Below are 21,251 nucleotides of genomic sequence, written 5' to 3' on the forward strand. Positions count from 1 at the left end.
GTAATCTTGGTTGATTTAGTTCGCCACGAGCGCATGTCTTGAGCACGGAGTCAGTCCGACATTTTGTTGAGCGAGCGAGGAGAGGAGCCAGGCAAAGACTGCGGCCAGTAACCCAACCAAAACGTTCAAATAAAGGACTGCCTTATGACGCAGATGGTGTTTCTAGCTATGAATAGAATCCAGAAAGATTCCCCAAGCTAAAGCTACCAGCATTTTTGTCAACGAACTGAATGCAAAGCAGGGAAAAGTCAGAATATTTCGATGACGAGTTATCTCGTCATGCAGGCAGCGAAGCATACATGCTTGCCATGACGAGTTATCTCGTCATGCAGGCAGCCTAGGGGTTAAGCAGATGTGGTGTAGTGTTTTGGATCAGTCCACATCCTTTGACTCCTTGTTGAAACACAAACTGTGTGACTGTCACCAGCACCACGTCGATGACTGTCAGTCCGGGCCCTGCATGAACAATGGGACGTGTTCCGATGACGTGCACAGCTTCACCTGCCAGTGTGCGCCAGGAATCACAGGCAGGGTGTGTGACGTCAACATCGATGAGTGCGCCTCCAAACCCTGCGCCAACGGGGCCCGGTGTCTGGACCTCATCGATGGCTACGTGTGCAGGTGAGCTGGCTCTGACTCTGAGCGTCTGCTGAATGTGGTGGGGGGGGGGGGGGGGGGGGGGAGTGGGGAAGAATGTTCTGGCAGGACTTGATATCATACTTCGTTTTTGTCATGATAGATTTGTTTTTGTGTTGTGGCATTTACTTTATTACTGTTCCGACTGTCCTAAATCCCTCTTGGCCAAGAGAGTGGGGCTGTAACTTGGGCAAGGCACTCTCCACTATAATCAAATTTTAGCCCAGATAGTTGGGACAGCAGTTGCCTCCTCTGCTGTTCTGATGGTCATAGTTGGACACGGCTGAGAATTATACATACATTACTGTTCAAACCAACTTTCTGTCTGCTCTGACTCGATTCCAAATTCCTACTTTCATTTCTTTTTAAAGTATAAAAACATAAAGAAAGAAAAAGGTTAAAAAAGTCAGGTTCCAACAGTTCATCAGTTATAAATGCGTGGGTCCTCCTTAGTAACTGTTTATACCTAGGTGTACAGGGTAACAGTGACAAGCGAGAGATTGTTTGAAACAGTGCACCGCTGATCAAGAGGTGTTCCTTTCTGTCCAGGCATAAGCCAGGTTACGAAGGGGACCTGTGTGAACACAACATCGACGACTGCCTCAGCCAGCCCTGTGCCAATGGCGGAACCTGTCGTGACCTTGTGAATGGGTTCAAGTGTTACTGCCCGCCAGGTAAGGTCTCCTGTCTTTCCTCCCACCTGATGTTTGTGGTTCGTCCGTCGGGATCGACGAGGACCATCTAGTCATCCTGGGGGGGGGGGGGGGGGTTGGGCTCTGTGGGTGCGCAGATGACTGGTCAGGCCATTCCGCGCACGGAAGGTTCTGACGCAGTGTGGGCAGGGGATGGTGGCGGCTGTCGGGGACTTGCTGGCACTGCTTTTCCTGGCCTGTCTCACCCACCTGGTGTACTTGTCTCCTGTCTGCATCATTCCATTGGCATACCTGCAGCAGGCATAATCTGCTGTATCTTTTGACTAATTTTATTGCTCTCGTAGCTGACTTTTCTTAACTCACTCAGTACGGCCAGTCCTCTCTTCTCCTCTCCACAGACCCCTTGGATGTCCAGTGGGTGTCTGAATGACCCAACCTTTAGCTTCCGTCGTAAGAATTGTGGTATTCTTTGTCAACATTCACCTCTTCAGTTTTAGAGGCTTCCTCTTGCAATATTTTGATGATGGTAATTGGGCTGAAATGCTGTTAACGTCGTCTCTTTCGCCGTTCGTATGGAGAGAGTTAAACTTCTGAACATGAATAGTAGTCTTTGATCAATCGTTGTGTGTGTGTGTGTGTGTGTGTGTGTGTGTGTTGGGACTCATGTACGTTTATGTGTATTTGACTGTGCTTTCATATCTGTGAAACTGCATGTTTGGTGCATATCTGTTATGCATATGTGTGTGTATGTGTGAATGTGTGTCTGCATTTTTTTTTTTTACATTTATTTGCTTATTTATCATCATTGTTGTCTTTTTTATTTATTTATTTATTTATCTTATTGTTATTATTATTATTTATTCATTTATTTTATTTTATTTTTTTAATTATTATTATTTATTTAGTTAGTTAGTTATATATTTATTTATTTAGTTATTTATTTTATTTTATTTTGTACGCTTACAGTTGACTTCATCAAGTTTTTGCGCCTTATACATATTATTATTAATAGTAGTAGTTCTTTTTTTTTTTTTTCTCAAGGCCTGACTAAGCTTGTTGGGTTACGCTGCTGGTCAGGCATCTGCTTGGCAGATGCGGTGTAGCGTATATGAATTTGTCCGAATGCAGTGACGCCTCCTTGAGCTACTGAAACTGAAACTGATCAGTCGTTGTATTGTTTTCAGTTTACCTAAGTGCAAAGGCCATGTCAGGGTGGTGGATTTTAAACTACCCATTCCTTAATGTTTTACTTGAAAATTTAAGGATGGATTTTTATAGTATTTGAATAGTGTGTGGGTGCATGTCGTTGCATACATTTGTGTGTATAAGTATGCATATTATTTATGTTTATGTGTGTGTGGATGTGTGTGTGTGTGTGTGTGTGTGTGTGTGTGCACGAGCACAAGTGTGCATGTGTGGTACATTGCTCATGGATATTAAGATCCAGTGGGAAAAAACAAACTGTGTTGTCTAGGTTACACGGGGAAGACATGTTCAGACGATGTCAACGAGTGTGACAGTTCCCCCTGCCTGAACGAAGCCACCTGCGTCAACCTCCAAGGGAGTTTCCTCTGCCGGTGTCCCGCAGGCTACAGTGGCGATCTCTGTCAACATGACCCCTGCAGTGCCAGTAACTCTTGTATGAACAACGCCACCTGTGTCGCTCAGTCAGGGGCCGTAACTTGTCTGTGCCCTCCACAGTTCACAGGCATGGACTGCGGGAAAGGTGAGTGAAAAACACAGCAGAGAAAGAACCATTGGAGGGATGCCTAGATATTGCCCTGATGTGTCAGGTTGATATAAGTGGTGTGTTTGTATTGTATCCTGTTTGTGTCGTGCGTCCTGTTTGTACTATGTTCATTTTTTTTTATCCTGTTTGTACTGTGTTTATATTGCATCCTTGTTGTATCCTATCTTGTTTGTTTTGTGTTTATTTTTTTTCTGAAAAATAATTTTATTTGAAAAAAAGAATAATGCTGAATAAACATTAGTTGCCTACATCAGTGTTTGGTATATGCAATGCATTTTATGCTGGGAAGAAAATGCAACATAAAGTATGTTCATAAAAATTTGGGAAAGGTGAGTGGTTTGTCATGTGGAACTTATATGTTAAAGTTTGATTTAAAAAAGAAAAAGAATTTCCTTTATTTTGTTTTTTAACCTGTTTTTGACTCACTTGTGTAAACAAAAGTGAGTCTATGTTTTAACCCAATGGTTCGGTTAGTGTGTGTGTGTGTGTCCGTGTGTGTGTGTGTGGGTTGCCTGTGTGTCACGTGGTAACTTTAACATTGCACAGATTTTCTCTGCAAAAACTGTGATCAGTTGACCCCAAATTTGGCCATAACAAATAGGAAAAAATTCAGTTCTTTCCAGTCATTCTTGTTTATAAACACACTATTGCCACCTCTCGGAAAGAGGCACAAAAAATAAAAAAATGCAAGCCCTCAATTATATGCAAACTGCAATTTACAGTTTATTTATATTTTTTGTACTCTCCTAAACTTGGCACTACTTTGACCTCTTATTCATGACACAACAACAAGCAGAGTCATTTATTATCATTTTTAGTTCAAACAGGAACTTCTTTTGCTAAGCCATGGAAATTCACAAGTGAGTCTTGAAGGCCTTGCCTCTCTTGTTATCCTTGTTTTCATTGCTTTACTGAAGTCGTGATTCAATGTGACACATGTTGTTGGCCTCCGCACCCAACAGTGGGGCATTAGGATTAACCCTTTCACCACCAAGCTCGCATTTATGCACAGGTGTGGTAAAGGACCCATGTCACTGAAAGGTGACCATTCATTGGTCTGTCATCCATGAACCTACTGCTCTCAATGTTCAGTGGTAGGATAGGCCCTGTTTTCTATACATCGCAGAGGGAATCCCCAGCTAATCTTAGCCACTGTCTTTTCTGTGTTCATACCACAAGGGAATTTTGTGCTCTAATTTGACTGGCGGTGAAAGGGTTAAATCAAAAAGTTGTGTGTGTGTGTGTGTGTGTGTGTGTGTGTGTGTGTGTGACTGAAACCTGACTGCACAACATAGAAAACGAAGGATGAGCACCCAAAGGCCGCTCTCAGGCGGCTCCAACCAGTCAGACAGCGTGTTGTGCAAACAATTCCATGTTTGTAACGCACTTAAGAGTTTGCTCTCCAACTGTGAAGAGACGCAAACTGATATGGTTTGGGCACAACACTCGACACACCAGTCTGTCCAAAACAATCATGCAAGGCACCATTGAGGGCGGGAGAAGAAGAGGAACTGGCATGAGAACATCAAACAATGGACCGGACTCCATACACGTGAGCTGCTGCTGGCGGCTGCTGACGGAGACAGATGGAGAAGGGAGGTTGCATCTGCGGTCCTCAGGTTTCCCCCAACGACTACTTTAGTCATTATGGGCCTGAGATGAGAGATGAGAAGTATCCATATCAGTTTCTTGAAATTGTTTTGACTCCAGTGTGTGTGTGTGTGTGTGTGTGTGTGTGTGGTTTCAGAGAAGTCAGGAAGCTTTGACCTGCTGTTTCCCGGGAAGAAAGGGTCAGTGTGTCAGCCTCCTGACCTCCACGTTCCTTCTGGTTCACAGCTGGCTGTGTGTCTGTGGGTCAGATACGCTTCACCGGAGGTGTCCGGCACCGTGTTCACTCTGGCCAGGTGGGGGTTGTGTGTGTGTGTGTGTGTGTGTGTGCGTGTGTGTGTGTGCGTGTGTGTGTGTGTGTGTGTGTGCATGCATAGCAAAGGGTCTTTTTATCAATTCAACAGTCATTTAAAAGCCATACATATTTTCTTCTTGAAAATCAGCAGGTTCAGCAAACGACTGCAGTTTGTGTGACATAAACAACACATTTTGGTCTTGATGAAAGACTCTGCATGTGCTAAGAAAGTCCAATGTAAACAGAGTCATTTCAACCATGGAAAAGTCTTGAAAAAAAATATTTGTAAAGCACTTAGAGCTTGCTTCTACTTGTATCATAGCACTGTATAAAAGTATTAAAATCAAAATATTAAAAATGAGAGAACAATTTACTGGGCAGGAAAAGTCTTGGAGGAAAAATATATTTTGCCAATCAGGGCAAGAAAAAGTCATAGAATGCTTACACAGTCTGTGACCATTACCATTAAACAGTGGAGTGATGGCCTAGAGGTAATGCGTCCACCGCTTAGGAAGCGAGAGAATCTGAGCGCGCTGGTTTGAATCATGGCTCAGCTGCCAATTTTTTCTCCCCCTCCACTAGACCTTAAGTGGTGGTCTGGACACTAGTCATTTGGATGAGATGATAAACCGAGGTCCCGTGTGCAGCATGCACTTAGTGCACGTAAAAGAACCCATGGCAACAAAAGGGTTGTTCCTGGCAAAATTCTGTAGAAAAATCCACTTGGATAGGAAAGACAAATAAAACTGCACGCAGGAAAAAAAAAAGGTGGCGCTGTAGTGTAGCGACGCGCTCTCCCTGGGGAGAGCAGCCCGAATTTCAAATAGAGAGATCTGTTGTGATAAAAAGAAATACAAATACAAATACAAATAAATAAAGAGTTAAAGAACTGACAAAACAAAGAAACAAAGGAATGAGCACAAAAAGTGGTGAAAACATTGACACCAGGATATCCACCAGTCTCTTCATCAGTGTTGCAGCATACAAACTTTTTTAATCACTTTGACTTTGTCTTTGGTACAGAAAACTTTCAATCTGGTTTGGAAAATGTACGAAAAACATAATGGAAATTTAGTTAGGTCATATAATTATGTGGGAATCCTGGCTGATTGTGTCCTGTATACCTCGTGACCCAAAGATGCCAACTGTTACGATTTCGCTGTATTTTGCTATGCTCGATCGCAGTTTGTTCTGATGTTATGTTAACGTCAAAATTGTTCCGATGAGTTCATTTTCGACTACATAGCAATGTCACATGCTTTCTTATCATAAATTTAACCAGATGCTCTAGACCTATTGATCACGAGGCCAGGGCAGTCACTTCTAACCTTGGTCTCACGTGATGATGCTTAGCTGATCGTGTGCATGTTAACATCGAAACAGCATTGAGTGGACCAGTCAGCTTAATCATAGCAGTTACACTTTATTTTAGGTAGGCCCAAGTGGTTGTATGCCTTGTAGATAGAATGTACATTTTGCTGGTGTGGCTTGGAGCCGGAGTGTTCCTACCAAATTCAAAATACTCCTGCCAGATTTCCTGATTGTTCCTTCATACACTTGACAGGGGTTGGCATCTCTGCTTGTCCAATGTGCAGGGTGGATGGCGGCAGGGAGGCTGTAACAGACGATGTCATGCTGGACATGACAGGGGAGGTCATCTCCGTGTCACTGGAGGGGGAGCGGGAGCCGCGCCGTTTCCCTGTCAGGGTGAGGGACGGCAGGTGGCACCACGTGTGTTACCAGTGGACAGGAAGTGTTCACCATGTCTATGTGGACGGGGTGAAAACTGCTGAGGAGAACTATGGAGCGGAGGTGTCTCTACCTGACAGGTAATGTGTAGAGAGGAATGATTTTATTCACTGCCTGAAAGGTAATGTGTAGATATGAATGATTTTGTGTTCATCCTGACAGGTAATGTGTTGAGAGGAATGATTTTATTCACTGCCTGACAGGTAATGTGTAGATATTGATATTTTTATTTACCTGTATTCTAGCTGAATCACCAGTATCATAAGCAGCATAGACTTGAAGTGTGTGTACCTCTGTGAATGGAGAGAGTCACCACTCTTTACTATTTTTTATTGATTTGTTCTCCTGGCCTCATTGTCTATCCATTTCAAGTCAAGGAGGAATTTTGTTTTATCTCCCGTCACACATATCGGTGACTGAAGACATTTTGTTAAAGTATTTATGAATACATTTGAGTATTATCGGTTGGAAGGGGTGGGAGATGTGAATGAATGGAAGGTTGGGGGAAACTGGGCAAATGAGGGTGAAATGAGGGTGAAATTTGAAAAAAAATATCTGAATACAATTACAGGAATTTACTTAAAGGACTTTGTAAAAGAGAAGTTGTTAAACTGACAAGCGAAACAACTGATAATTGATGCAAAAAGTCAAAAACATCAGCGTTCTCAGTCACTTGTGAAGACACACTTTCGTGTACATAAGGCTTCATCAAGCTACAGTAAAAAATTATATGCTTAATTGTCAGGTTACTAAAGCATATGCTTTTGACATTAGAACAATACTTGGTCCATAATGAATTTGATAATAGTCTGAGAGCTAAACTCAGATTTCAACTGACGAGGTTTTAGACTTGAATTCAAGCAAACTTCAAGTAAAAAAAAAAAAAAATCATTGAGGCAACCATGTTTTTATTCTGTATTGTCTGTATATCCTGTATACCTTACTCAGGATTAACTCTCTCCATACGAACGGCAAAAGAGACGACGTTAACAGCGTTTCACCCCAGTTGCCATCATCAAAATATTGCAAGTGGAAGGCTCTTATACTGAAGAGGTGAATGTTGACAAAGAATACCACAATTCTGATGACGTAAGCTAAAGGATGGGTCATTCAGACACCCACTGGACATCCGAGGGGTCTGTGTAGAGGAGAAGAGAGGACTGGCCGCACTGTGTGAGTTAAAAGGCTGTGCCAGTCTGCAGCAAAAGTTAATTTGCTGTTTGCAGATTTCTTCTGTCATTGCTGCTGTGTGCACATGTCAGATGATCAATATAAGGACAAGACTGGCGCTTCCTTTTTGAGGAAGTGTCTGGGTTTGTTCCAGTGCACCCTTTACTTACCTGTGTGTGCTCGCTGAATCGTTAGCATACGCAGCATTGACTTAAAGTTGTGCACCTTGTGAATGGAGAGAGTTACCACTCTTTACTATTTGTTATTAACGTGTAGAAACGTTTTGCTGGTAAAACACCTCTTTACTGTTTGTTATTAACGTGTAGAAACGTTTTGCTGGTAAAACACCTCTTTACTATTTGTTATTAACGTGTAGAAACGTTTTGCTGGTAAAACACCTCTTTACTGTTTGTTATTAACGTGTAGAAACGTTTTGCTGGTAAAACACCTCTTTACTGTTTGTTATTAACGTGTAGAAACGTTTTGCTGGTAAAACACGGAAAGGACAACAAAGCACAGGACTTTTTGCACTGTTCACGTGGTGTTATGGCACTTTGCTTGCAAACTTTTTTACAGTTCATAATGTGTTATGGCACTTTGCTTGCAAACTTTTCTACAGTTCATAATGTGTGATGGCACTTTGCTTGCAAACTTTTGTACAGTTCATAGAGTGTGATGGCACTTTGCTTGCAAACTTTTCTACAGTTCATAATGTGTGATGGCACTTTGCTTGCAAACTTTTCTACAGTTCATAATGTGTGATGGCACTTTGCTTATGGAGCAGGTTTACAGTGCTTACAAACCATTCTCAAGGCTCGTTTTGTGTGAATGGAGTAATTGTTTTCCGAATATTTAGACAGTGGTGCAGTAGAGTACTGCCTTCATAATGTGTGATGGCACTTTGCTTATGGAGCAGGTTTACAGTGCTTACAAACCATTCTCAAGACTCGTTTTGTGTGAATGGAGTAATTGTTTTCCGAATATTTAGACAGTGGTGCAGTAGAGTACTGCCTGGTCTGGGTTTGGGTTTGTTTTTTTTGCTCTCTGTCAATACAAAATGTGTTTAATGTGTGTGTGCATGTGTTTTTGTGTCAATGAATAGATTTGTCTGTGTATTTGTGAGTGCATGTGTGTGTGTGTGTGTGTGTGTGTGTACATGTGTGTGTTTGTGTGTACATGTGTGTGTACATGTGCATATATTTCTGTGTGAACACATTTAGGATATTCTGCCTCAGTCTGTATGTAAACACTGAAGCGCTGAATGTTTCTCACAAACTTCTGAGCATTATTAATGCATGTATGTATGTTTTGTCATCATGCTAAAATTTGAACAAAAATCCTCCCCCCACACCCCCAAAAAAGACAAAAGAAAAAGAAAGAAAGAAGAAAAGTTTTTCACGTCAACTCACCCTCTGATCCTTCATCACACAGAGTGAAGCTGCTTCTGGCTCATCCTGCCAGCACCGACCCGACAACCCTACAATCCTCAGACACACACTTCCAGGGGGAGATAAGCCAAGCCAACGTGTTCTCGGCGGTGCTCAGCGACGACCAAGTAGTGAACATGGCCGCCAACTGCAGCCACCCCCAGCCCTCTGGCGACATGTTCACCTGGACGCACGCTGACGCCTACCTGGAGGGGGGGGTGAGGGTGGTGGAGCCGGCCCTGTGTGGGAGGTCGCAGTGCCCTGCAGGGTTTCACGGGACTTACTGCAGCCTGCAGACAGGTGGGAGGCGCTGACACTGATGCTGACACTGACACTGACAGTGACGCTGACACTGACACTGACAGTGACGCTGACAACAGTTTGTTGAATAGCCCACAACCCTTTTCAGTGGAGGTTCACATTTCATGAAATTATCAATCAATCAATCAATCAATCAGTCAGTCAGTCAGTCAGTCAGTCAGTCAAACCAGTTTACTGAATAGCCTACAGCCCTTTTAAGTGGAGGTTCACATTTCAAGAAATTATCAATCAATCAATCAATCAATCAATCAATCAATCAATCAGTCAGTCAGTCAGTCAAACCAGTTGGTTTTTTTTATTGAACAGGCCACATTTGACAAAATTATCAATCGATGAATCAGTCAATCAATCAGTCAGTTCAATCATCAATCAGATCAGTTTGGTGTCCTCATGGAAAATACAAGGAAAACTGGCATGCGTGTGACAGGACAGCAAAAGACAGTACATCATTAAGATAATGTTTCACATACATAAAATGGTAGCATGATGAACAAGAGAAACAAATGTATTTGCAAAAGACTTACGTTCTGTGGTGCTGAACTGATTTTGTCTTGTGCGCTTGCTTCACTGGTATTTTGTATGCTTTTGGTCTGCGTTCAGACGGGCGCAATAGCCAAATGGTTAAAGCATTGGACTTTCAATCTGAGGGTCCCGGGTTCGAATCATGGTGACGGCGCCTGGTGGGTAAAGGGTGGAGATGTTTACGATCTCTCAGGTCAACATATGTGCAGACCTGCTTAGTGCCTGAACCCCCTTCGTGTGTATATGCAAGCAGAAGATCAAATACGCACGTTAAAGATCCTGTAATCCATGTCAGCGTTTGGTGGGTTATGGAAACAAGAACATACCCAGCATGCACACCCCCGAAAACGGAGTATGGCTGCCTATATGGCGGGGTAAAAACGGTCATACACGTAAAAGCCCACTCGTGTGCATACGAGTGAACGCAGAAGAAGAAGAAGAAGGTCTGCGTTCAGAATCATGATGTCTGAAATTCTTATAACATGAAAAGAACTTTGGAAACTGACATTACTGGATAAAGACTTAGCTGTCAGACTTTGCTGCTGATCAGTTTGCATGCTTGGACACCTTGGAAAATTTGGGCCAGTAAAATTCTTTATTATATTTCACTCCTTTGCCTTGTATATATATCTTTTATTTCATCATATTTTAATGTATTTACTTTGATGTTTATTCTGTTTGTTTTGGCTTTCAAGCCAGGACCATCATATACACAAAACAAGAGCGTCAAAGAATCAATAGACAGACAGAAAATACAAAAAAAAACCACCAAAAAACAACTTAGCCATATGCAGAGCACAGGAGCAGGAGTCAAGATGGCTGCTGGAAAAAGAGGGCGCTAGTCAGGGATGCACAGGGGAGGTAACCTACTTCAGGAGGTTATCGGCCGTAGCTACTTTCGTTTTCTCCGCATAGGCGGGTAGTAGTTTGCACAGGACAGGAATCAGACCCCTGTCGGAGTCTGCACTAGTGGGTCACGGTAAGTATATTACTTAAATGTAATTTTAATTACACATACTTAACCGTGACCCAACTAGTGCAGACTCCGGCAGGGGTCTGACATTCCTGTCCTGTGCAAACTACTATCCGCCTATGCGGAGAAAACGAAAGTACTATGGCTGATAACCTCCCGGAAGTAGGTAACCTCCCCGTTGTCCCCCTGGCTAGCGCCCTCTTTAGGAAGAAAATTTCCTTGTTTTTTAAGCAGATGTGGTGTATCAAATATGGATCAGTCGACACACTTACACCTTGAAACTGGAAACTGAAACTGGAGCAAGATGCCTGTGATGTGGGATACTGATATCCTGTGTGTGTGTGTGTGTTGGGTGGAACAGACAAGGTGGCCCCGACAGTGGTGTCATGCCCCGGTGATCAAAGTGTGACCCAGAACACGGCCATGGTGACAGTGACATGGGAGGAGCCTGAGTTCGAAGACAACATGGCCATTGTCAGAATTCAGCAGACACACCGCTCAGGTTAGAGGGGGCTCCTGTAGCTCATTCTTATATTTCTTGTGTGTGTGTGTGTGTGTGTGTGTGTGTGTGTGTGTGTGTGAGGCTTTTTATGTTGTAATAGATTACTGGTTTTCAAGTTCAAGTATGCTGTTCTCTATCAACATTAACTCCTTGAATGCCGTTGACAAGTATGAGTGTGAGTGAAGGACTGTTGCCTAACTGAGGTAATGTTCTTTTATCTTGTATCTTGTGTCCTGTGTGTGTTAAGGCCAAGCATTCCGTCAGGGGGAGTACCTGGTGACCTATGTGGCGTACGATGCAGAAAACAACTCTGCAGAGTGCTCCTTTGAAATAATTATCAAACGTAAGTTGATTGGTTCAGTTCTCTCTCTCTCTCCCCTTCCCCCTGTCTCTCTCTCTCTCCCAGTCTTACCCCCGCTCCCCTCTCTCTCTCTGTCACACCCACCCTCTCTCCCTGTCTCTCTTTCTGTCACACCCACCCTCTCTCTCTCTCTTTCTGTCACACCCATTCTCTCTCTCTCTCTCTCTTTCTGTCACACCCATTCTCTCTCTCTCTCTCTCTCTCTCTCTTTCTGTCACACCCACCCTCTCTCTCTCTCTCTCTCTCTTTCTGTCACACCCATTCTCTCTCTCTCTCTCTCTCTCTCTTTCTGTCACACCCACCCTCTCTCTCTCTCTCTTTCTGTCACACCCATTCTCTCTCTCTCTCTCTCTCTTTCTGTCACACCCACCCTCTTTCTGTCTCTCTCTCTCTCTCTCTCTCTTTCTGTCACACCCAGCCCCCCCCTCTCTCTTTCTGTCACACCCACCCTCTTTCTGTCTCTCTCTCTTTCCATCTCTCTCACATTCCTTACATTCAAGCAATATCACATTCATGTAGATAAGTGAGTAATTTCTGTAATTTTTATTCTGAATTCATATATTGTATCATGGCATGAAGAGATATCATACAAAAACACAGGATTTCACCAATCATATCTCATGCAGGCAATCACGTGTCAGTCATGAAGACTTCTTACCGTGAGTCAGGAGTTTGAGTTAATGAACTCCATGACTTAAACTATGCTGTGTGTTTTTTGCTTAAAGATCAGTCATATGCTCAGATGTGGTAGAGTGCATATGGATCAGTCGGCATGCTTTGACACCTTGGAAACTGAAACTGAACTTGAAGTAGGTGTGATATGGTGCTGTACTGCATGGATGTTGATGTGCCTGAACCCCATCTATGTAAATACACAAGCAGAAGATCAAATACGTATGTTAAAGATCCTGTAAAGATCAGCCGTGGTGGGTTATGGAAACAAGAACTTACCCAGCATGCACACCCCTGAAAATGGAGTATGGCTGCCAACATGGCACGGCAAATAAACAAAACAGTCTTACGTGTAAATCGTTACATGGCTGTATGAGCGTGTATGTGCGCGTGACTGAAACTTGATTGAATGACACAGGAAACAAATGATGAGCGTGGAAAGGCATCTCGTCAGTTGGCTCTACCCAGGTATGGAGCTTGTTGTGCAAATGAATCTGTTTTTGTAAAGCGCTGAGAGCTTGGTCTTGGACCAAGGTAGTAGTAGTAGGCCTCCTTCGGTCATGTCTGACCATGGATAGAGTATATCCGACCTAACGTCTAATTCGGCTGTCTGCTTGGACCAAGCAGTGTCGCCTATGACTGTAGAGACCGATGCGAGAGAGTCTCTGTCGCAGCGATCACATGTGTAAGCTGATGCTGGTCTGTCGGCTGCCGTCCCTTTTCTGCGAGCTCGCTTTTCTGCTGCAGCAGCTGACAGTTTGTCCTCATCAATCTGTAGCTGATTCTTGAGAGTGCTTCTCCATCTGTTGCGGTCATCTGCAAGGCCTTCCCAGGACAGGTGCTGTATAAGTATCCATATTATCATCATCATGATCATCATGTGTGGACGTTTCAGCCTATGACTGTGTGGAGCCCCCTGCCCCAAAGAACGGGGCCAAGGTGTGTCAGACTTGGCTACAGGGCAGCTTCTGCTCCATCGCCTGCCTCCCCTCCTTCTCCTTCCTCACCCTGCCTCCCCCTTTCTACACCTGTGGCAAGCTGGGATTCTGGGATCCACCACAGGGAAATCCCTTCCGTTTCCCACCGTGTACTTGTGAGTTCTGTGGCGTTATCTTGTTTTGTGTGTCTGTGTTGTTGTTTTTCTTGTGTTGATGTTTGTTTTTTTTTTTTTTTTTTGCTTTTTGTTTTATCATTCAAAAAAGAAAATGTCATTCTATATTTACTTTCATGTGTGTATGTGTGCGTGTGTGTGTGTGGGTGTGTATGTGTGTGTGTTGTGTGTGTTTGTGTATGTGTGTGTGTTGTTGTGTGTTCATGTGTGTGTGTTTGAGTGTGTATGTGCATGTGTGTGTGTGTTTGTGTGTATGTGTGTGTGTTGTTGTGTGTTCATGTGTGTGTGTGTTTGAGTGTGCATGTGTGTGTGTGTGTGTGTGTGTGTGTGTGTGTGTGTGTGCTGTGTGTTCATGTGTGTGTGTGTGTGTGTGCAATGTGACATGATTTTTTTAAAATTTTACCACCAATAAAAATTATTTCATGTCAGATTGATATTCAAAAATTTTTTTTCATTTTTATTTTTACTGCTTTAGCAGGAGAGGAGGGGGTGAGTTGTTTGTGAATATAGGGAAACAGGACAGTGGACGGTGGGGTCAGAATGAAATATTTGAATTACAATTAAAAAAAATCACTCAATCGACTCACAAAAAGGAGGAATTGCACATGTTGTCGGAGTATGCACTTGAGGGCATGATAAGTATGTCAGATAATCGTAATGTTAGGAAGAAAATTTCCTTTTTAAAAAGAGAAACAATCAATGCTGAATATGAAAAATAAAAAAAACCTCGACGTTCCCAGTGACTGTCAAAACCATTAGCAATGTGCCTGCCATGTTTCATACACACACACACATACATGCACGCCACAGTACCTCCCAAGACAAACACAAAACCAATGATGACGACGTCTGTGACAGTGACCATGGACCCAGAAGTGACGCTGGTCGGGGTGGTGGGGGTGCGGGGCCCTGCATGTTCGGAGGAGTTCCGCGCACAGCTGAAGGTTCGATTCTCCACCATCATGACGGAGCTGGACCTGTTCCTGGGCCTGTGCCAACAGGAGTCCTGTGACTACGAGCACGGCTTCAGCGTCACCTGTGACGGGGATGAAGGAGGGGGGCGACGACGAAGGCGGGATGTGACGAGTCGGTACCAGGTGGCCATCAGTCTGGATCTGCCGGCGAATAGGTGGGTGGGTGTGTTGGGGGGGGGGGGGGGGTGTATGGGAGCGGTTGGTGAGTGGGGGGTTTATGTGCCGTGTGTGTGTGAGTTTGTTGTGTGCTGTGTATGTTGTGTGTGTGTGTGTGAGAGAGAGAGAGTGTGTGTGTGTGTGTCATTTGTGTGTGTTTGTAAATTATGGATGTATGTGTGTGTTTGTATAGTGTGTGTGTGTGTGTGTGTGTATTTTTATATATTGGTATATTGTGTGTGTGTGTTTGTATTTATATATTGTGTGTATGTGTGTTTTTTGTATATAGTTTGTGTGTTTGTATATTGTGTGTGTGTGTGTGTGTGTGTGTGTGTGTGTGTGTGAGTGTGTGCAGACATTCAATGAATTTGCTCACACATCCGTAGCCACAACTCCCAGAGCCCAGGACATATACATAGTGCGTGGCATCAAAAATATGTGCACACACACACATGCACACACATCTCCAAATATATCCATATACTTCCCCCTCTCCCACCACACGCACACATGCAATGACTATGATTTCTGGATGAAAAAAAAAAAAAAAAAAAGGAACAAAAAAAGCATGTGCTTTGCTCATCTGTTAACTTTGATGATAAAGAATCTTTCTTATATTCATTGATTTAATTGTGATAGTTTTCCTAAAAAAAAACAACATTTGTATGTCATCATGTTTTTATCATTTTTATTTGCTTTTTGTGTGTGTGTGTTTCAATTATTTTGTCCCCCCTTTTTTTCATAATATATTCATGTTAATTCTGTTTGTGGTAATAAAAAAATGGAAATTAAAAAAAAAGTATCCCCCCTCTACCCCCCCCCCCCCCCCCAAAAAAAAAAAGAATTGTCTTGTATTGACACATGTTAATAAAAAAAAAAAGGAAATTTAAAAGAGAAAATGTTTTATAAAAAGAAAAGAATTTGTCTTGCATTGACACATGTTAATAATGAATGGAAATTGAAAAAAAAAAAAAAAAAGTTAAAAAAAAAAAGAAAGAAAAGAATTCAACTTGTCTTTCCGCACACCACACAGCGGGGCGGTGCAAAAGGCCAACGGCCAGTGGCTGGCGGAGGAGATCATCACGTCCATGAAACAAGGTCACTTTGACGACGCCAACTTCACGGCAGACCCCTCGTCTTCCCACCTGTCCCTGGACTTTGTGTGTCTGCCGGGACAGGTGCTGCGAGTGCTGGGAGCCGCCGATAACGTGACCAGGACCTGTTGTGAGTGTTGGGTAGTTTTTTGTTCTCTGGTGTGCGTTCTGGGTTCGAATCGAATCCTGCTCTCGAATGATCTCTGATCTCTGGATGATCAAACTGAGTGTCTAGTCATCCAGATGAAATGATAAACCTGAGTTCCCGTCCCGTGCACAGCAAGCACTTGGCGCACTGAAAAAGAACCCATGGCAACGAGAGTGTTGTCCTGTGGCAAAATTATGTCGAAGAAATCCACTCTGATAGGTATACAAATATATTTATAAGCATGCGCTCAAGGCATTCGGTTATGCTGCTGGTCAGGCATTTGCCTAGCAGATGTGGTGTAGCGTATATGGATTTGTCCGAACGCAGTGACGCCTCCTTGAGAAACTGAAACTGGTGTGTGCTGTTGTTGGTTTGTGGGTGTAGGTGAGGGTGGTTGTGGGTGAGGATTGATGTGTGTTTGTGTGTGTGGGAGTGTGTGTGTGTATGTTTGTGTGTTTGTGTGCATGTGTGTGTGTGCATGCATGTGTAAGTGCAAAAAACAAACACGAATCTGTAACAAAAACAGACAGAAAGACTAGTGAATATAGTCGATGATAATAACAATGAGCGATGCTGACTCTTGTGTGTGATGTTGACTGCATTGCGTAATATAAAAAAAAAAAATGTTTTCTTTCTTTTGAGAAGTGTTTATTCACATACTCATCTCAGATTTATATGTTATTTTTTTTCCCAGACTCATATCAGATTTTATTATGAAAAACAACCCCAAAAAACAGCAAGAGCAACTCATCTCAGATGTAATACATGCATGTTACATACTCCCGGACACATCTTGCATATAGACAACCATGTTATGTATTCCCCATGTTATGTATTCCCATGCTCATCTTATACATATTTGCAATGCAGTGACCCAAGTGTGTAATGTGTATGTAATGATGACTCCAGCCTGTAATGTGTATGTAAGGATGACTCCAGTGTATAATGTGTGTGTAATGATAAATTCCAGTGTATAATGTGTGTGTGTGATGATGACTACAGTGTGTAATGCGTGTGTAATGATGACTCCAGTGTATAATGTGTGTGTAATGATGACTCCAGTGTGTAATGTGTGTGTAATGATGACTCCAGTGTATAATATGTGTGTAATGATGACTACAGTGTATAATGTGTGTGTGATGATGACTACAGTGTGTAATGTGTGTGTAATGATGACTCCAGTGTATAATGTGTGTGTAATGATGACTACAGTGTATAATGTGTGTGTGATGATGACTACAGTGTGTAATGTGTGTGTAACAATGACTACAGTGTATAATGTGTGTGTGATGATGACTACAGTGTGTAATGTGTGTGTAATGATGACTACAGTGTATAATGTGTGTGTGATGATGACTACAGTGTATAATGTGTGTGTGATGATGACTACAGTGTGTAATGTGTGTGTAATGATGACTACAGTGTATAATGTGTGTGTGATGATGACTACAGTGTATAATGTGTGTGTGATGATGACTACAGTGTGTAATGTGTGTGTAACAATGACTACAGTGTATAATGTGTGTGTGATGATGACTACAGTGTATAATGTGTGTGTGATGATGACTACAGTGTATAATGTGTGTGTGATGATGACTACAGTGTGTAATGTGTGTGTAACAATGACTACAGTGTATAATGTGTGTGTGATGATGACTACAGTGTGTAATGTGTGTGATGATGACTACAGTGTGTAATGTGTGTGTAACAATGACTACAGTGTATAATGTGTGTGTGATGATGACTACAGTGTGTAATGTGTGTGTAATGATGACTACAGTGTATAATGTGTGTGTGATGATGACTACAGTGTATAATGTGTGTGTAATGATGACTAGTGTATAATGTGTGTGTGTGATGATGACTACAGTGTGTAATGTGTGTGTAACGATGACTACAGTGTATAATGTGTGTGTAATGATGACTAATGTATAATGTGTGTGTAATGATGACTCCAGTGTGTAATGTGTGTGATGATGACCCCAGCGTGTAGTGTGTATGTAATGATGCCCCCAGTGTGTAATGAAGACCTCAGTGTGTGATATGTAATACATATGCAATAATGACTTCAGCGTGTAGTGTGTATAATTATAATGATGACTCCAGTGTGTAACGTGTCTGTAATGACGACTCCAGTGTGTAACGATGACCCGGAAGTGTGTACTGTGTCATGCAGTGGACTGCCCTGAAGACCTCTGTGTGTAATATGTAACATGTATGCAATAATGACTCCAGCGTGTAGTGTGCATAATTATAATGATGATTCCAATGTATAATGTGTCTGTAATGACAACTCCAGCGTGTAACGATGACCCGGAAGCGTGTACTGTGTCGTGCAGTGGACTGCCCTGAAGACCTCTGTGTGTAATATGTAACATGTATGCAATAATGACTCCAGCGTGTAGTGTGCATAATTATAATGATGATTCCAATGTATAATGTGTCTGTAATGACGACTCCAGCGTGTAACGATGACCCGGAAGCGTGTACTGTGTCGTGCAGTGGACTGCCCTGAAGACCTCTGTGTGTAATACGTAATACGTATGCAATAATGACTCCAGCGTGTAGTGTGTGCATAATCATGACTTCAGTGTATAACGTGTCTGTAATGATGACTCCAGCGTGTAACGATGACCCAGAAGTGTGTACTTTGTCGTGCAGTGGACTGCCTTGAAGACCTCTGTGTGTAATATGTAACATGTATGCAATAATGACTCCAACGTGTAGTGTGTATAATTATAATGATGACTCCAGTGTGTAACGTGTCTGTAATGACGACTCCAGCGTGTAACGATGACCCGGAAGTGTGTACTGTGTCATGCAGTGGACTGCCTTGAAGACCTCTGTGTGTAATATGTAACATGTATGCAATAATGACTCCAGCGTGTAGTGTGTATAATTATAATGATGACTCCAGTGTGTAACGTGTCTGTAATGACGACTCCAGCGTGTAATGATGACCCGGAAGTGTGTACTGTGTCGTGCAGTGGACTGCCCTGAGGGCCACTTCTACAACAGCAGTGCTGACGACTGCCAGGTGTGCGGGGAGGGGAGGTACAGCGAGGCACCGCGACAGTTCCAGTGTCAGTCCTGCCCTGACGGCACCACCACCAATGCTCCAGGCTCCACCTCTCCCAGTGACTGCTTTGGTAGGGGTTTGACTATTTGGGGCTGTTGTTGTGTGTGTGTTGTTGTTGGTGGTGGTGGTGTTTGTGTGTGTGTGATGGTTTGATGTGAGTATTGTGTGAGAGTTTGTTGGGAAGAGTCGAGATTTTGTGTTTTTTTTCTGCGGGTTTTTTTTGTGTGTGTGTGTTTCATTTGTGTGTGTGTGTGTGTGTGTGTGTGTGTGTGTGTGTGTGTGTGTGTGTGTGTGTGTGTGTGTGTGTGTGTGTGTGTGTTCATTTTGGTGATAGATTTATGAGAGTATTTTTAGAGTTATTGTGAACAAGCTTGTTTTGCATTATTTTTCTGGGATTTTTTTTTTTTTCTTTTTGGTGACAATATCATGTACGTGTTGTGAGTTATTGTGAAGAAGCTTATTTTGTGTCATTTTTCTGGTGGTTTAAAAAAAAAAAAATTATATATAATTTCATGTTACTATTGTGAGTTGATTGTGAACAAGCTTGTTTTGGTACTTATCTGCTGGCCAGACTTTTTACCTGAAATCATTACTTTAAAGAGAACCATATATGCCTTCTGCTGATTGTGTTTAAGAGTAATGATATTTATTAAAGTACATCTACATAGCGCTTTCCACCAGCTCAGAGCGCTTTGCAGTAATATGTCACACACAAACCACAACACACACGCAAACACACACACTCACACACACATGCATGCACACATACATACACACACAGAGACACACACAGACAAACACACATGCACTCACACATACACAAAGACACATACACATCCATGCAAACACACACAATACATGACCATATAGAAGAAACTAGATCCATGAAACTATTGTTGATTTTGATGATGATCTTGCGTCCCCGTCAGAGGTGTGCTCGGCAGGCAGTTACTACGACCCGTCGTCAGGGAAATGTGAGCTGTGCCCTCAGGGTCAGTACCAGGACAGCAGGGGTCAGAGGTCGTGTCGCAACTGTCCGGCGGGTCAGAGCACGGAGCGGCCAGGTGCCACAGGGGCTGAGCAGTGTGCCAGTGAGTGATTTGTTCTTGTTGGTGCTGGTGTTGTCTTGTGCTCACAGTCTTTGTTCATGAAAAAAAAAAAGGAAAAAAAAAAGAAAAGAAACTGACACAACACCTCTTTGGAACTGAAACGGACTTCTCCTTTTAAGTGAAACTGACTCCTTGTAACTGAAACTGAAACGGACTCCTCCTTGTAAGTGAAACTGACTCCTTGTAACTGAAACTGAAACGGACTTCTCCTTGTATGTGAAACTGACTCTTTGTAACTGAAACTGAAACGGACTTCTCCTTGTAAGTGAAACTGACTCCTTGTAACTGAAACTGAAACGGACTCCTCCTTGTAAGTGAAACTGACTCCTTGTAACTGAAACTGAAACGTACTTCTCCTTGTAAGTGAAACTGACTCCTTGTAACTGAAACTGAAACGGACTTCTCCTTGTAAGTGAAACTGAAATGGACTCCTCCTTGTAAGTGAAACTGACTCCTTGTAATTGAAACTGAAACGGACTTCTCCTTGTAAGTGAAACTGACTCCTTGTAACTGAAACTGAAACGGACTCCTCCTTGTAAGTGAAACTGACTCCTTGTAACTGAAACTGAAACGGACTTCTCCTTGTAAGTGAAACTGACTCCTTGTAACTGAAAATTAAACGGACTCCTCCTTGTAAGTGAAACTGACTCCTTGTAACTGGAACTGAAACTGACTTTTCCTTGTAACTGAAACTGACTACTTGTAACTGAAACTGAGACGGACTCTTCCTTGTAAGTGAAACTGAATCCTTGTAACTGAAACTGACTTCTCCTTGTAAGTGAAACTGACTCCTTGTAACTGAAACTGAAACTGACTCCTTGTAACTGAAACTGAAACGGACTCCTCCTTGTAAGTGAAACTGACTCCTTGTAACTGAAACTAAAACTTACTCTTCATTGTAACTGAAACTGAAACTTATTCCTCCTTGAAACTGACTCCTC

General features: G+C 42.7%; 1 protein-coding gene across 2 annotated transcripts in view; it reads left to right on the forward strand.

Annotated features, from left to right (window-relative positions):
* Positions 1 to 21,251, forward strand: part of LOC143280238 (uncharacterized) — a 188,346-nt gene that overhangs the window by 146,048 nt on the left and 21,047 nt on the right. For both annotated transcript variants that reach the window (XM_076584874.1, XM_076584881.1), the window contains 13 exons: positions 428 to 621; positions 1,186 to 1,310; positions 2,764 to 3,015; positions 4,787 to 4,943; positions 6,538 to 6,771; positions 9,293 to 9,588; positions 11,466 to 11,606; positions 11,854 to 11,949; positions 13,535 to 13,732; positions 14,609 to 14,879; positions 15,914 to 16,104; positions 19,110 to 19,271; positions 20,131 to 20,292. In XM_076584874.1, the coding sequence (XP_076440989.1) occupies positions 428 to 621; positions 1,186 to 1,310; positions 2,764 to 3,015; positions 4,787 to 4,943; positions 6,538 to 6,771; positions 9,293 to 9,588; positions 11,466 to 11,606; positions 11,854 to 11,949; positions 13,535 to 13,732; positions 14,609 to 14,879; positions 15,914 to 16,104; positions 19,110 to 19,271; positions 20,131 to 20,292 (2,479 nt within the window). The remainder of the gene's footprint in view (positions 1 to 427; positions 622 to 1,185; positions 1,311 to 2,763; positions 3,016 to 4,786; positions 4,944 to 6,537; positions 6,772 to 9,292; positions 9,589 to 11,465; positions 11,607 to 11,853; positions 11,950 to 13,534; positions 13,733 to 14,608; positions 14,880 to 15,913; positions 16,105 to 19,109; positions 19,272 to 20,130; positions 20,293 to 21,251) is intronic.

This window comes from Babylonia areolata, chromosome 1 (genome assembly GCF_041734735.1).
Source record: "Babylonia areolata isolate BAREFJ2019XMU chromosome 1, ASM4173473v1, whole genome shotgun sequence".
NCBI classification, from domain to species: domain Eukaryota; kingdom Metazoa; phylum Mollusca; class Gastropoda; order Neogastropoda; family Buccinidae; genus Babylonia; species Babylonia areolata.